The 15,552-nt window shown below is 40.0% G+C and overlaps 2 protein-coding genes across 10 annotated transcripts in view; both read right to left on the reverse strand.

The window, feature by feature from the left end:
- ppfibp1b (PPFIA binding protein 1b) overlaps positions 1–5,965 on the reverse strand; it is a 28,502-nt gene extending 22,537 nt beyond the window's left edge. For 6 of the 9 annotated variants that reach the window (XM_033635047.2, XM_078167998.1, XM_033635046.2 and 3 more), the window contains exon 1: positions 5,757–5,965. The gene's annotated coding sequence lies outside the window, so the exon portion shown is untranslated. The remainder of the gene's footprint in view (positions 1–5,756) is intronic. The other 3 variants (XM_078167994.1, XM_078167996.1, XM_033635044.2) reach the window with 1 other exon arrangement.
- Positions 5,966–6,410: 445 nt separating this feature from the next.
- LOC117262867 (guanylyl cyclase inhibitory protein) lies at positions 6,411–12,915 on the reverse strand. The gene is made up of 5 exons (XM_033636039.2): positions 12,821–12,915; positions 11,200–11,332; positions 10,876–11,025; positions 10,654–10,759; positions 6,411–8,255 (listed from the first exon to the last, which is right to left on the reverse strand). Exons 1-5 carry the CDS (start codon positions 12,889–12,891, stop codon positions 8,119–8,121), a joined length of 597 nt encoding a protein of 198 aa, XP_033491930.1. The 5' UTR covers positions 12,892–12,915; the 3' UTR covers positions 6,411–8,118.
- Between the last annotated feature and the right edge of the window lie 2,637 nt (positions 12,916–15,552).

Genomic DNA, 15,552 nt, shown 5'->3' on the forward strand with positions numbered 1-15,552 from the left:
TCAAAGAAGATCAAACTGAAACTAAAAGAACTGTAAGAAAATGATATTTGCTCCGCTGAGTTGTTCCACCTTCTTGAGCTCTATGCTGCAGATATCTTATGTTAATTTCATCAGAGCAAGTGATGAATAATGCATTTCAGAATATCAATCAGGCCATTTACTGAAAATATTGGCACAATGAATGTCCTGCCAATAGGACACTGGACACTCTGTCTGGAGCGGAGATACATTTTAGTGTCCCAGTATTGGACATCTTCCCAAGCAGCACAACAGACCCTTTATCTTTGGACGTTTAATCAAAAGGCTCTGCTGTATATTCACGCATGCTTAAACATGCATACACAGGCACTCATCTGCACACGCACGCAAACACACACGTCTCACTTTAATCAGCTGCCTCACATCCTGGGAGTGCCCGACACTGGGACATAGCACCATTTACAAACTTTATGGAAACCACCCACAGACCTAACACTGTTATTTCAGCATTCCTGTGGGCACATTTTCCATTATGTGTGAAATAAGCATGCACTAAAAGAATAGATTCGTCACAACACACAGTAGGCTAAGAGGAGATGTGAGGGACCAGCATGCCATCAGTGTGCTCCATAGTAAACTGCTGAGTGGTTTCCAGCAGTTAAAGTCTGAATTCTCCTCTCAGGTTGCCTAAAGTAACTGCTCGTCTCACTTCTTGTACAACATGACATTTTAAAAAGGCAGGATTAATTATTTTCACAAGACAAGAGTTTACAATGTCCTGCTAACATTTAAATAGATTTTATACTAGGGTAGGGAACAATGTGTTCAAAGATGACATTTCATGAGGTGTGTTTTCAGAGGGAACCTAAAAATATCACTGAAAAATTAGCACTGTTGTAAGACCTTGAATCAGCAGTAACACGCTAGTGGTATTTTATCAGACATGCAACATTAGCCAAAATACAGAAGGAGAACAAGAATGCAAAATAGTCTTTTGTTAAAAGAAAAAGGAGTATAGTTGGAGGAGACTTGCCCTAAATCCATGTGAAGGCTTTACTTGCTCTCAAGATTGGCATTACTTATTTCAACTACAACCTACAGCAGATTCAAGGAGGACCTTCATTACTGTGATGTCTCTGAAAGTGTATCAGTGCTGTGAAAAGGAGCTAAACCAGCTCCCTAGACTTCAACAAATGCCCAGCAGAAAGCCAGTCTTTAACAGCAGGTAACAAAGACAGAGTCTGGATCACGATGACTCAAACTGGAATGAAGGTCTGCGGGGCATCCCCCTCAAAAACCCTGAGTCAGCTCCTCTCTCACTGCAGAAAGGCAAATATGGGTAAGGTTAACACATGGCTTTCAGTAAATAGACTTCAAACACACCGGGCCAAGACCAGACATGCTGCTCAGAAACCTGCTGCCCACATGTCAATCAGTGCAAGTGTAAAGACCGTGTCTGAGCACTTTCATGGCTTCACCCTGGATTCAGTGGACATGAGAGTCCGGAAAGATCTCAGCACAAAGAAAGCGTAATGACAGAGAGGTGCACTCTGTCCTCAAGTCCTGGGATGCCTCCATGGTACAATAGTCATTTGTAAACACAAGAGGGTTGTCTAGCAAGCAGACAGGGTGAGTAAACAAAGGTTGTGAATCTGAGTATTTCTGGGCTGCAGCACGTTTATTTGTCTTGATTAATCATTTAATTTACAAAAATGTCACAAAATAGTGAAAATGCCTATAAAGATTTCCAAGGGTCCAGAGGAGCAACTTGTCATTGCTTGTTGCTGTCCAACCAACAGTCTAAAACCCAAAATACTGAGTTAACGATTAAATATGACAAAGAACATTAACATATCCTCACATCGGAGCAGCTAGCATCAATGAATGTTTGGCATTTTTGCTTTAAAGTTGGTTAATCGATTATTCAGATAGTTGTAGATTCATTTTCTGTCAATCCAATAATCGTTTAAGCTCTAGATTGTTTTAATTTTTGTTGAATTAATAAACCATCATGGAGAATATATGGAGAAGATCAAATATCACAACATGTTCGACCAAATACCTTGATATTAATCTTGTGACAATATTGTAGGGTTGACTTTTGTGCGTTCACAAAATATTTACACATTTAGATTTTGATCAATCATCAGTATTGTGGATATAATGACTAAGTGGATAGAGGCAAATAATAGAACAGCTAGTACTGTAATGAAGCCTTTAAAACCAGGAAAAGACAACGCTCACAATATTACCGTACAATATCCAAAATCTAAAACAATATCTAGTCTCATGTCACAGTATCTATATAATATTGATATTACCCAGTCCTAATATGTACCTGCACTGGCCCTCATCTTAACTTATCTGTAAAAGCTCGCTATCAAAGGAGACATCTCAAAAATCCCAACAAGCATGCATCACTCTCAAAAACAAAGTCCCACTGTTTGCCCGTCTATAAGCACCACTTGCATCAACCATAAGACACACAGAGAGGGCTATTGTTCATGATAGTGGGGTATTTTGACTGAGAAGCAGGAGAACACAAAGACAGAAAAAAAAACAATGCTACGCTACAGTACACATGGCATTTGCAGCAACACCTGCCTGCAGACTCTCTTCAGACTGAAAGAGCCTCGAACCACAACAAGAAACTGCATTCAAAAAGCAATCTTGCCCTTTGGTGAAAACAGCCATATAATTCACGGAGACATGCAGAGAATAATGAACACAAGAGGGAGAGTGGACTACTATAATGGCCTTTCAAATCCTTCAGCTCTGATCCCTTCAGGCGGGGACGACCATCATAACCCATCCTGACTGGACATGCTACAGAGAGCTGAAGTATTCCCGTTTCAAAAGGCGGAAAAAAAAAAAAAGATCTTGTAATTCCTCAGTCCCGATGGACCAGTCAACTACTCTCTTATACACACAGGAAGCAAAAATCAAAATAAGAGCCTCTGGGCCACTTGTCTCTGAGGGGAGAAAGTGTTTACAGCAGCCATGCAACTGGCTTTAACAGCCTGTGTTGAGACAAGTTGTCCCGGGTGGTAAAAAAAGCCTGCGGAAACAGGAATTTACAATCCTGGCATAAATTACACATCCATTTGCTTTACTTGTTCTTTTTTTATTCAGGTAACATTTAAAAAAAAAAAAGAAAAAGATATGTGTCGATTTCCGTGGACACGAGGGGATAGATCCAAGTCTCACCACATAATGACACTTTCCATGTCTTGAGTCATGCAGACCTTGACTCAGTCTTTACCTTCAGACAGTGTTTCCATGAAAAAACACTAATTCAGGTTTGCATACCTCATCCTGTTTTACCTCAAACCACGAATGCTCTGTCTATTCTGAAAGGCTCAGAAAATGCTTAAGGGCAAGCTTTTCTTTAGACATTATCTAGTGTGTTTGGGGACTAACTATATACGGTGTGCCACACACAAAATGCTTACAATAGTTCTATAATGAGCAAATTGTCTGCTGTGATTCGATCTTGTGACAGGGCTAATGTTATTGTCTACAAGTTTAAGGGTGCATGAAAGTAAGCAGGCTGTGTGCCCGCTGATTCACTGGGTGTAGACACAGTCAAGGCATTCACCAGCCGCCGGCAGGGCGCTGCTCTGGAATAACCTGAAGCTATTTCCAACCTGAGTGAGCAGGCAGAATACATCATCACTAATTTTATACCACCAAACAACGAGGGCTGTATGAAAACGAGAGGTGGGTGCAAAGTCGAGGGAAGCCTTTACTGTTTTTAGACCATCTGGAACTTAAAATAAGAAACCGAAAAGGCATCTGTGGAATGGGTGATGCAGTTTAAACACACAGAACAAAAGATGGAAGTTTAAGAAGTAGAGAGCTTCCATGTGATAACATCTTGAAGAATTTTTCCTGCCCGTACGTATGCAACAGATCATAGCTGCATTTCATTTATGTTGGAAAGCAGCACGCATTCTTTTCATATTACTCATGGCTGCACTGCTTGTGCCTTAAGGTGACTTGGAAGTTATCCGTCTTTGACATTTATGCAAAAAGCAATGCAACACTGAACAGTAGACACGTGGTGCAGAGGGTCAGGCTATGTAAATAAAAACAGCTGAAGGTTGTTTTGCTATGTACTGTACTAGACTACCCAGCACCACTCTACAACTAAAGTTGCTTCTTGCAGTTTTATGGGCCAACTTTCTACATTTTTAAGCATTCTTCCTAAAAAAATTCCTTGCATTTTTTGCTGCAGTAAAGACTAGTAGAAGGTGAAATGAAGGGCCCTGGGGGTTTCCTTGTAATCTGAACAATAATTAACATTTTGAAGGAAACCCCCAGATTTAAATCACCAAGTCTCAACTCAAATACCACACGTTTGCAGCATGGCTTCAAAAAGTCTTACTGCAGAGGCAGGAGTGACAGAAATGAACTGATGGGTACAGCCTACATTTAGTGAATGCTAAGGCAGTCTTAACTTTGGGAGCATCCTGTATCTGGGTTTCTGACTGTTTTTTTTAAACATTTGAGAAATGAGGCCAAACTGTTTTAAAGAGGTCGTCTGGAGGGCAATACAACAGCTGATCAACTTTCATAGCTTAAAAGAAAAACAGACAGTAAACTCTGGACAACCTTGCTCAGTTTACTAAGTCAAATCTACTTCAGGGTGTCTACAGGTATCAGACTGTTAAATTTAATGCTTTTAAGAGCTGTTCAAGACACTTTTAACCAAATGTCGGACAGATTTTTTGACAAATCATGTTTTACTTATGTAACCATAGCAGGTAAGCATTGCAGGCAAGTAGTATATGTGGTCTTGTGCAGAGGTAAATGTTATGTAGAAATATTGTTATCAGAGTTAAGTCAATCTACATTTTACCAACAGGTATGTGCAAGTATCAAGTAAATTACAGCATTATAATTTTTTTAAGATTGGCAACACTAGAAATGTGGACTTTAAATACAGAGGCTTCACTCACTTTCACAAAAAGGAATTTAAAAATGGATAAATGAAATTAGATCAAAGTATGTGGTAGTTAAGACCTCACAAATTCAAACTTAAGACTATTTAATGACTTTTAAGGCCTTATTGCTGTAACACTGAATGAATATAAGACATTTTAAGACTTTTTAGGGACCTGTAGTTAACTCCATCTTGTTAGGTACCAAATTTCATGGCACCTCGAGGCAACATTGAACCCAGTGATGTCTATGAAAAAAGATGTGGCCTCAGGCACTGGGAGTAGCTAACCACAATGTCTGGCAGAGTCTAAAGCAGTGGCAAAGTCATAAACCAACCTTAGACTGACTTTCTCACGTCAGAAACCTTTAACCCCCCAGTAAATAGTCCTGTCCCATGAACCCCCTTCGTTGTGAGGGCTAATATTTTGGTGTACAACATAAACGTTGACCAGATGAAACTTGACACGTAACAGTAGTAACTAAAGTGAAGATAACAATGTTATCGATAGGAAAACACTGACATGTTACATGTCAGTGTTTTCCTATCGTGCTAATTGTGCATAACGTTAAATAAAAGTGAAATTTAACTTTAACTAGCTAGTTAACTTGTGGGGGTGCCTGAACCCCCCCTAAAGGTACCCCAGAGGCCCCGGGACCCTTTTAAAAACACAACCCACGAAGGACAAACTACAATAGTAGCCGTTAACGTTACAACGGTAACAAAACGTGTACATACATCTGCTCTAGTTTGTCTCGACTACACGTTAGCAACCCATTAACCTAAGTTAGTGGACATCATAAATCACAGCTTAAACACCACCGGACTCACTTACCGAAACTCTGCTCGAAAAGAATTCGGGATTTCCGTTAGTTTGTTTCCTCTATTGTTTACAAAAACTCCACAGCGGTCGGTTTCTGAACTTCTCCGTACCCACCAGTGTTACCCCCGACCGTCCACATCGCTACGCCATGATGTCGAAGTGACAGGGTTGTTGGAAAACTTGGGACGTCATGGCTGAAAAATCCCGCCCCGCTGCTGCCGGGGCTGGTCTGAGAGCAGGAGCGTTTTATATGATGGCAGTCCTGGCGCGTTCACTGAAGCGTGGGAAAGATGGGAGATACGAGATTTGTACTACATAAAACCGCTCACTGTTGACGCCAGCAGTGGACAGGACTGAGATATTACTTTAAAAGTGATGAATCGTTATTTATCTGTTTATCTGTGTTGAAACTGACCAGCAACAACCACAACTGACAGCCCCTTGACGGCCCCAAAGCTCAACGCGTTGAGTTCAAAAACGCCGGAAACTTTCCATGCTTTTGTTGAACCATGAAAGCAGCATATTCCTCAAAGTGCCTGTGTATCAGCTTTAAAGAAGCACAGGCGACATCTAGTGGTTTATGGGTGTCAGTGATGGAAGAAGTAGGTACTGTATCCTGCAAAAAAACAATACTAGTGTGCCAAAATAGTCCAGTACAAATAAAAGTTATGAATTCAATTTTTTATTTAGGGTACAGAAGGATTAACATGCAACATGATGCAGGTAAGTATGTAAAAGTACTCAATATGTTTAAGTTTATTCACTTTATTAATCCGCCTGAGGGGAAATTCAATGTTTTCACTCTTGCTTGTCAATTACACACAGGTCTGAAAGACACACACATGCACAAACAGGACCTATACATGCACAAAGTAGGAGAGATCTCAGAGTGAGGGGGCTGCCCTTTGGTCAGGCGCCCCAAGCAGTTGGCGGGTTCGGTGCCTTGCTCAAGGGCACCTCGGCAGTGCCCAGGAGGTGAACTCCTGCCTCCAGCCACCAGTCCACGCTCCATATTTTGGTCCAGACGGGGACTCGAACAGGTGACCCTCCGGTTCCCAACCCAAGTCCCTATGGACTGAGCTACTGCCGCAGGCCCTTTGCAAATTGTTATGTTACATATTATATCCTCCTGAGACCTTGCGTCCTCATATGAGGACATCACATTTTGGGTTTACTTGACCTTAGACCTGTTGTCCTCATTCACACTTTTTTTGTCCCATCTAGTGGTAGTAAGAGCACAATACATTAATCCATGTAAATACAAGACGGCAGCCATCTCCGCCAAGTCAGTCCACAGCCAATCCCGATACAAAACTTGTTTATTTAAGATTAATAAGGTTTGTAGTTTGATATGGCAACAAATTTGACCAATTTTAGCAACAGTAATGTGCTAAGACACTGTTAATTAGGAAGTACTCATTTGAAGACATCAGGACTTAATTATTGTTGACATTGTTGGGTTTTTTATACTTTTTGGGTCCTATTGATCACAAATAGCTGGGAGAAATTAAAAAAGTATACTAAACAAAAGTTAGGGTCTCAGGAGGATAATAATACATTATTGTAACAGATGCATTGACATGTAAGTATTATCTTAATTTTGTAGCCAATGAAGGCAGATTGAAATCCTGATTAAACACTGACAACGAGAGCAGATTTGTGCCACATAGTAAATAATAGTTTAAATTAACACTACCAGACCAGAGCAGGGTGTGAGTCTGTGTCAGAGGAAATAACACAGTATTTGCAGTGATGTGTACAAGCTGGTTAGCAAGGTCAACATGCCTCAGAGGAATGTAAGGGAGGGAGATGTCAGAAATGAGGAGCTTCACAACAACAGTTATAGCTTTCTGATGAATAAAGTGGAGTTACAAGTACATTTTTTCATCTAAAATGAAGTGGAGTTACAGTATTAAGTGGCATACAATCAAAAAACTACAGACTTGCATTGAATACCAAGTGTATGCAGGACAGATGTTACAAGGCCCTGGGCAGCCAAGGGAAACTGAGAGCCATAGTAAATATTACAATATGTTTACTTTACACTGATTTAGGGTCCGTTGCCTGGTGCAAGTTAATGTGGCCACAAAGGCAGAATGAATATTTAATGATATAATATGAGAAGGCTCATTTCTTTGTCTCATTATAGGCATGATTTATTCTAAGGCATATTCTAGAAGGCAGCACTGGATGTTTTTCATACTGTAAAAACAATATCTACATTTCCTAGCACTCTCCAGCGTCTCCCTCTGAGTTATTCAACAGACTGTGATATAATTTGTCACAATGAATGGAAGCTGTTCCTGGAAATGTTGGTCCAAACGTCAACTGGTTAATTCCTCTTCTCCCAGTGAATAGAATACCCCACTTTGGGTCAACCATGGGTCCCCAAAGCGGTGTCCCTCCTCAGGGGCCTCTCCACCTTCACAGTGCTCGGGTCACATTCCAGCATCTCCCTGATCCAATCATCATCCAGCGCTCCCTCTATGAACTCCTCCAGACTGATGATGGCTACAGACATAACAAGGGGAGACAGTGATTATTACAGACAAAGAGCAGAAGACAGACTCAATCAATATCATCTGCTTCTGTTCCCTCTTAAATCTTTGCCTGCACGTGCCGATATCAGTGAGCAAGAGCTTACTGGTTTTAATGTTAGGTTACTGCTGCCAATGCAACTGCCTTATAGTCATATAACTATATCATTCATGTACAAAGAATTTAAGTTGTCTTCAATGTAAAATGTAAGTTTTATGTGGAGACTTATGTGCACCCTTCTGGTCTTTTTTTAGTGGGAGATAGCAGGTCAGTGGTATACGCCCCATAGAAGTGGTTTACATCATCTGAAAGCTAGGAACCTGAAGATTAATTTGAGGTGCATCACCACAATGTGTCAAGTTTTTCTCATCATAAATATGTAATCAATGCTGTGTTTTGGTTAGGTACCTATTCAAACATTTAAAGTTTAGATTATTTAGGGGGTAAGAACATAATGATAGAAGTATATGAAGGCCATTTCCATGCTAAATTATGTCTCATAAATTATTGCAGCAATTTTGGGGTTAATCACATTTGTTTCACATATTTTGTGCTAAATTTTACCACATTTTAGCATTTCAAAATTGATAAAAAATGGTCAAAAGGCCTTTCGAAATACCACAGTAAGACACCAAGATCTTTGGACCAAACACAAAAAAATCCATACTGTGTTTTAGTATCAAAAACTTTTGATATGTCGAGATTTATGGAAGAATGGCATTTTAATGGCAAGTGGATGGCAAGCACTTCAGTTCTGCTGAGAAACCCCCTTTTTGTAAATATCACTATGAACGCCATCTGAATGCCTGAGGTCTCTGATATTTTTTTAAATTTATTTAATTTATATACTTTATTAATCCCCCTGAGGGGAAATTCAATTTTTTCACTCTTTAGTCATTAACACACAGGTCAAAGAGACAGACACATGCACAAACAGGACCTGTCAGAATGGGGGGGGCCGCCTTGGTCAGTGGTGGGGGTTTCAGTGCCTTGCTCAAGGAGGTGAACTGGCACCTCTCCAGCCACCAGTCCACGCTCCATATTTGGTCCGGATGGGGACTTGGACAGGCGACCTTCCGGTTCCCAACCCAAGTCCCTATGGACTGAGCTACTGTGGCTGTAAAGTTTCACGAGGCTGTGCTTATCCAAGAGGTCACAATGGTCATTTTATACAAAGACGTCTGTTTGAAAAAATGGTCTCACTACAGTAAAACTGGCTACTATGGGAGTTAACATTATCACACATGAATAAAATTGGGCTCACTGAATCCACAAGAGTCTCAGCTTTCCAGTCAGACCCAATTTGTGCAATTTGAAAACTGTGTAGGGATGTGAATATGCAAAAATATTCAAACACAATAGGGGAAAATAACATATTTGCACTGGATGAGAAAAATGGCATGGTTTTGTCTCCAAACTGTATGGAACTAGCATAAAGTGAGCAGGTCTGTAAAGGCGAGACATGTCGGTACCCATAAAACCCATTTTCATTCATATATCTTGAGGTGAGAGATCATGGGACCCCTGTCAAAATGGCCATGCTAGCTTTTCCCTCGCCATAATCTAGCCGGAGTGTTATTTTGCCTCCTTCCTGACAAGCTAGTATGATATTTATACTTAGGTACTCGTTTCATATGGTACTAAAAGACAGTAATGTCAGCTGAGCTCTGTGGTGGCCCCGTGGGTCTCTTGCTTCATCTCTAAAATGATGCATGTCATATGAGGCACATGACTACTTCTCAGTATCTTGCGCAATATTTTTCACAACATCACGGTCATGACCAGTGTAGTGCAATATCATTTTCTCAGTCATGTGCAATACTACTTCTCATTGTTATATCATATTCAATATAACACTGATTATCAGGCTCAGTCTGTTTTTCCGCCATTTTAGTTCATGTTCAGTAACTCTTGTACTTCTCGCACTCCTATTGTTACTCTATTATGCACTGGTTTTTGCTTTTGCTCCTTGAAAACACTTTTATCTTTTGATACTTTGTTGTAATAAAACTAGGCCCAGTGAGTGACCCTGACCCGCATCACAAAACTGACATAAATGCTTTCAGATTAAAATAACTTTTAAAAGCCAATTTAACCTCTTTAGTCAGAGTTTCCATGTTTTCAGAATGGTGCCACACACACTGTGGAACCAAGTCTTGAGTCTTGTAAACCATATAACAGACTGAATGGGTTATTTTATTGGTATATTTACCTTCTACAGAAGCACTGCTATCAACTCTATGAGGTCAGTTTGTTGAGGAGAAAAAGACACACTGAGTGAAGGTGAGTGTAACATCTTAATAGAGTTGCTTCCATGCTGAAGTTACACTACAACACGACTTTAGTCAGAAAGGGAAAATCATTTCCTCACCGTTATTGTCTTTATCTAATCGCATGAATATCCTGTTGGTACATTCTTCAGCTGTGAGTGGGTTGGGTTGGGTTAAAGCAGCTGCGACACTCATCTTATACACAGCCTGTGAACAAAAGGAAACACACACCAGCTGAAGTGAAAGACCCAGTTATCTGTGGTCACATCTCATGATAAGTAAGAGACAGAGTTTGTGTATGACACAGAGACGCACACACAAACCTGCATAATCTCCAGCATTTCCTCCCTTGTGATGGCTCCGTCTCTGTCTTTGTCATAGAGCTTAAACGACCACCGCAGCTTCTCCACAGCTGAACCTTCAATGAGCATGCTGATGGCCATGACATACTCCCTGAAATCAACCACTCCATCCTAAAGAGGAGCACCCTCGTTAACATCTTTGTTTGTTATTCACTTGTCTTGGTTGTATGGTGCATTATCATGATTAAATGGCATTAATTATTGTCCTTTTAGTGCTCTTTGAGACGTTTTCCCTCCAGACTCGTGAGCTGTACAGCATAAAGTCATTCAGAGTTGTTTCCTTACCCCATTACTGTCCAATGTGCGAAATATCTGCTCTGCATACTCAGCTGACTCGCTGCCCACTGTCCCATCACAGAAATGCCTCTGAAACTCGTGAAGAGTGATCAACCCACTGGGACATTCATTGATAAACTTTCTATCACAAAAGGACAAAACATTTTTTAAATAAAGAGAGAGGAAGTTGTTGATACACAATATAAAGGCACTTAGAGTAAAGTGAGTCAGGTCTGTAGCAGCAGAAACGTGCCTTTTAAATTAAGAATTAAGAGAATTAAGGTCAACCTATCCCCTCTCTGTGGAGATTACACGTCTTTGAAAGCTTGTTTACACCCTGGGACAGGAGTGCTAAGATAATTAGGTCAAATGATTTTGAACCACTTTGCTACAACATGGCAAAGTGAAGCTCGTCAGCCGTGTGCTGTCATGGAAAGAAAGTAGGGCTATAGACACTACTCCTGTACAAGTGAGCAGAGGTCATTGTTCTGCAAGTCACAAGTAAGTCTCAAGTCTTTGCAGTCTAGTCCTAAACAAGTCATAATACACTCTTCAGCAAATGTTATGCTGTTTCAACCACAGATTTAATATATTAAATTTACAAAAATCATTAATGCTTTTTATAATTCTGAAATGTTGCAAGTTGTTGTGTCTCCATCTGTAATTTTCGACCTGAACATTTTGCATACAACAATTGGTTTTTATTGACCAACGTGTAGTGTTTGTTTGTGAATGAAATAATCTTCGGTATCATATTTTCCAACTGGTGCTCAGTAACGTTAGTTCTTCATGGCTCTCTTCTGCAGATTGACTGGATGTTGTTGGATTGGTCTAAACAAAGAGGATCTTGGAATTTAGGTATTGACTAGCGGGCAATAAATAGCGTTAATGTTAGTTGATGCAGGACAAAGAGGGAGATAAATTGATCCTTTTTAAACAATATACTTTTTAATATTTCAGTTTGGGGGAAGGTGTCAAGGCTCAAGTCCGCTTAGCCAGTCTCTGCACATTGCCTCTAAACCAGTCTTCCTGTAACCTTGCTATTTGTCTATCTAGCCTGTTTGTGTGTTTGTTGCTGCCTTTGTGTGGTTGTAGGAGGTGATGAAAGTTGGGGTTGAATGTAATGCCCACTTTTTTTATTTCAATTTATAATTTTTTCTTATTTTTAACTACTCATTTTATTTGTCATATCATGTCTGAGCTGCTTTGTTCTGTGTTATATGTTAAAAAATGTAATAAATATATTCTTTATAAAAAAAAAGCCTTAAGTCTAAGTGAAGTCATGAGTCCTTGGGGTTGAAGTCCAAGTTGAGTTGCAAGTCTTTTTCGACTTTGTCGAGTCTCAAGTCATTACATTTGTAGCTTAAAACCAAATCATGTGACTCGAGTCAACACCTCTGCTACTGAGTACAGACATAACGTGAGAAAATAAAGGAACAAAAGGCCAAGAAATGCTTTGTTGATTTGTCTACAAAGCAAAATAACGATCCACTTAGTTGTACACTTGTTGAATGTTGCTTCAAAAATCTGCAATTTCAGCTACACATTTTTAAGCTTCCTCTACCTGAATACACACAGGGTGTGGAGTTAAAAAACTCTGTAGAAATTTCAAGCCAAATGAAACTCTTACCTGAACCACTCGTACAGCTCAGTAACATAAGACTCCCCTCTCCTACATGGCAGGGTAGCAGCTTGGCCCATTCTGTAAAGGAGCAACAGCTCCGGATTCACGGATTCACCAATCACCACTGACTTTATATACACAACAAATCCCAGCTTATGCCATGCTTTCTAAATTGCACCAACCAGTGCCTTATCACACTCGACAAATTACACAAAGCTAATCTCCTGGGAGGGGGGGGGGGGGACAAAGAGGAAGGTTGTAAAAGTGGGTTCAGCAGAGGGCAAATGTAATTACTCATACAGCAGGCTGCTGCGTCTCAACCTGCCGCACTGAAGACAGAATACTGGTGCAACATTTTGAATTCAGTGTTCGCTTACTGTCTTTCTCTTCAATCCAAATACAGACATCTGAAAACAAGCCCCAAAGTTCCTGTTGAGGGTTTAATAAACTATTTATTAACAACCTGGGAAGACAGCCCAGACATGTTGATAGTAGCAGCAATAGACAAAAATGATAAGTGCTTCCACCGGGAACTAAAAATCAAACAAGAATGAAAATATAAAGTGGCAGGAAGTGGTACAATGGAGGCAGTAACAAGCTCCCAACAGCCCAATATAACCCCAAAAGTTAATGTCATTCCTCCTGTGCAGCAACACTTGGCTGAGTCACCAGTCTGTCTTAACTTCTCAAACTCTGATGCAACAACTTTAAAAAAAACTACAGAAAAACTATTTTAAAAAAGCAACATGCAACTGGACACAAAGCAGGGCATCAAATCAAAACTTTATGTTCCTATTTTACAAAAATCTACTGTTTTATTTCAAATGGAAACAGATGCAAGGACCGTTCGCCTTCAAATGAGCCAAAGTGGGAGCATGTTTTAGCTTACTGGGGAAATTACAGCTACTACACTGATGACTGAACAAGAATGGCGACAAAAACAACATAAAATGGACTAGTTGCCTTTCAGAAAGTGGTGTCTATGGCACCACTCCATAGCTCCGCTTGTTTGGTTAGGTAGTAAGTTTTGAAGGAACGACAAAGCCAGCATGTACAACTCCTGTTTTATCTGTCAACAAGCTTCATTCATGATGTGCACAATATGGGTCAAGTTAATCCAATGATACATTTTAGCCCTCCTTTCAGTCTGCGGAGGATGCCAGGTGGGAGAGGCGGTCTCCATGAGCAACACAGGTTTTACTGAGTGTCCGAGCAGACATGTCCAAAGGCACTTCGGACACGGGCAGGAGGGTCCTTGTGATTCAGCTGCTCCATCCACTGGCTCCTTGTAATTCAAGCATTAGAGAGAAAAGACAGTATTTGATTCACAACAACCCTTTTCAAGAGAAGAATCCTTAACAGTCCTCATGAGATGACTATAAACTGTGGCCCGAGACACCAGTATGAACGAGGGCAGGTCATAAGAGCTACACAGCTCCATGTATTGTAGATTTGGGCAGCAATGCAACCACTTATGTTTGACTCACTGGTTCAGGTTCTAATGACAGAGGTTGAGATAAAGATACACAGTCTAACAGAAAATTGAAGAACATATACTGATGTTGCTCTTTTCATTGCTCTCCCTGTGAGACAACAATCAAAATTATTCAGGTAAGAGAAATGTGATGTGATAAATGTAACGTACTGTAAAAAAGGGTATCAAAAAAGCCCAAAATTAATGTGCAATTTATAACAGTATTACTGGATTTTAGGTTTTGATTTTCTTTTCATAACAGGGGAAGTGTACTAAAGTGCTGACACTTTTTAGACAAGCAAATACAACAGCTATCTTAAACTATTTGGCATCAGCATGGCTTCTACTTCCATTTTTTAGAAGGAAATACTCTACTGTATATCAATAGGTCATGCTGTGTCACCTTGAATTCATGAAGAAAACTTTGTTTTTCTCGCATGCCTCCACAAAAAACAGTGAACACACTGATTTATTGATTGATTGGCGACCACAATAACAACGACAAAACTATATCAAAACATTGGTTTACAAAATCTCACACAACTCATGCAGTACAATCCAAGTCTTATTTATCCAGTTGTTTGCTCAGTACTTCACGAACACATGCATTTCTGTGAAATAACCTTAGTATTAGAGTTTGGATTTGAAGTAAGTGTAGAGTTTCACTTTCCGTTCAGTTTTATATTGCAACATTTTTAGCAAATATGCATGTGTTTGGGAAGTACTGAGCATACGACTTGATAAATAAATCTTGGATTATGCTGCACAAGTGTTGTGACAGTTGTAGTTGACAGATGATACAGTTTTGCTATTGTTAAACACAGTCTCCAATCAATTAATAAGTCAATATGTTTGCCGTTTTCCATGGAGGCATGCATGAAGTTTTCTCCATGAATTTAAAGTAACACAGCATGACTAATTGCGGAGAAATGGTCATTTTGAGGGTGAAGTATTTCTCTAAATATCACTTTGACAATAATTTGACAGACTTGGGCATTTCTACCTTATATCAACACACAGGCCGTATGGCTTCGTCATGACTCCCAGCAGTGGATCACTAACATACGAATCATCACATGGCTGTAGTTGTAAGATGTGCAATTGTAAACATGGGCCAAACAAAACTCTACATGAGGTAAGACAAAATGGATCCATATAAGTCAGCAACTCATTCAAGTTCTCACCAAATGCGATTTTTCTAGTCAGCAGCACAGTCTTATACCTTCATGCATGATATGGGAGTGAAACTTACACGGAGGGAGAA

This window comes from Epinephelus lanceolatus, chromosome 5, assembly GCF_041903045.1.
Source record: "Epinephelus lanceolatus isolate andai-2023 chromosome 5, ASM4190304v1, whole genome shotgun sequence".
NCBI classification, from domain to species: Eukaryota; Metazoa; Chordata; class Actinopteri; order Perciformes; family Serranidae; genus Epinephelus; species Epinephelus lanceolatus.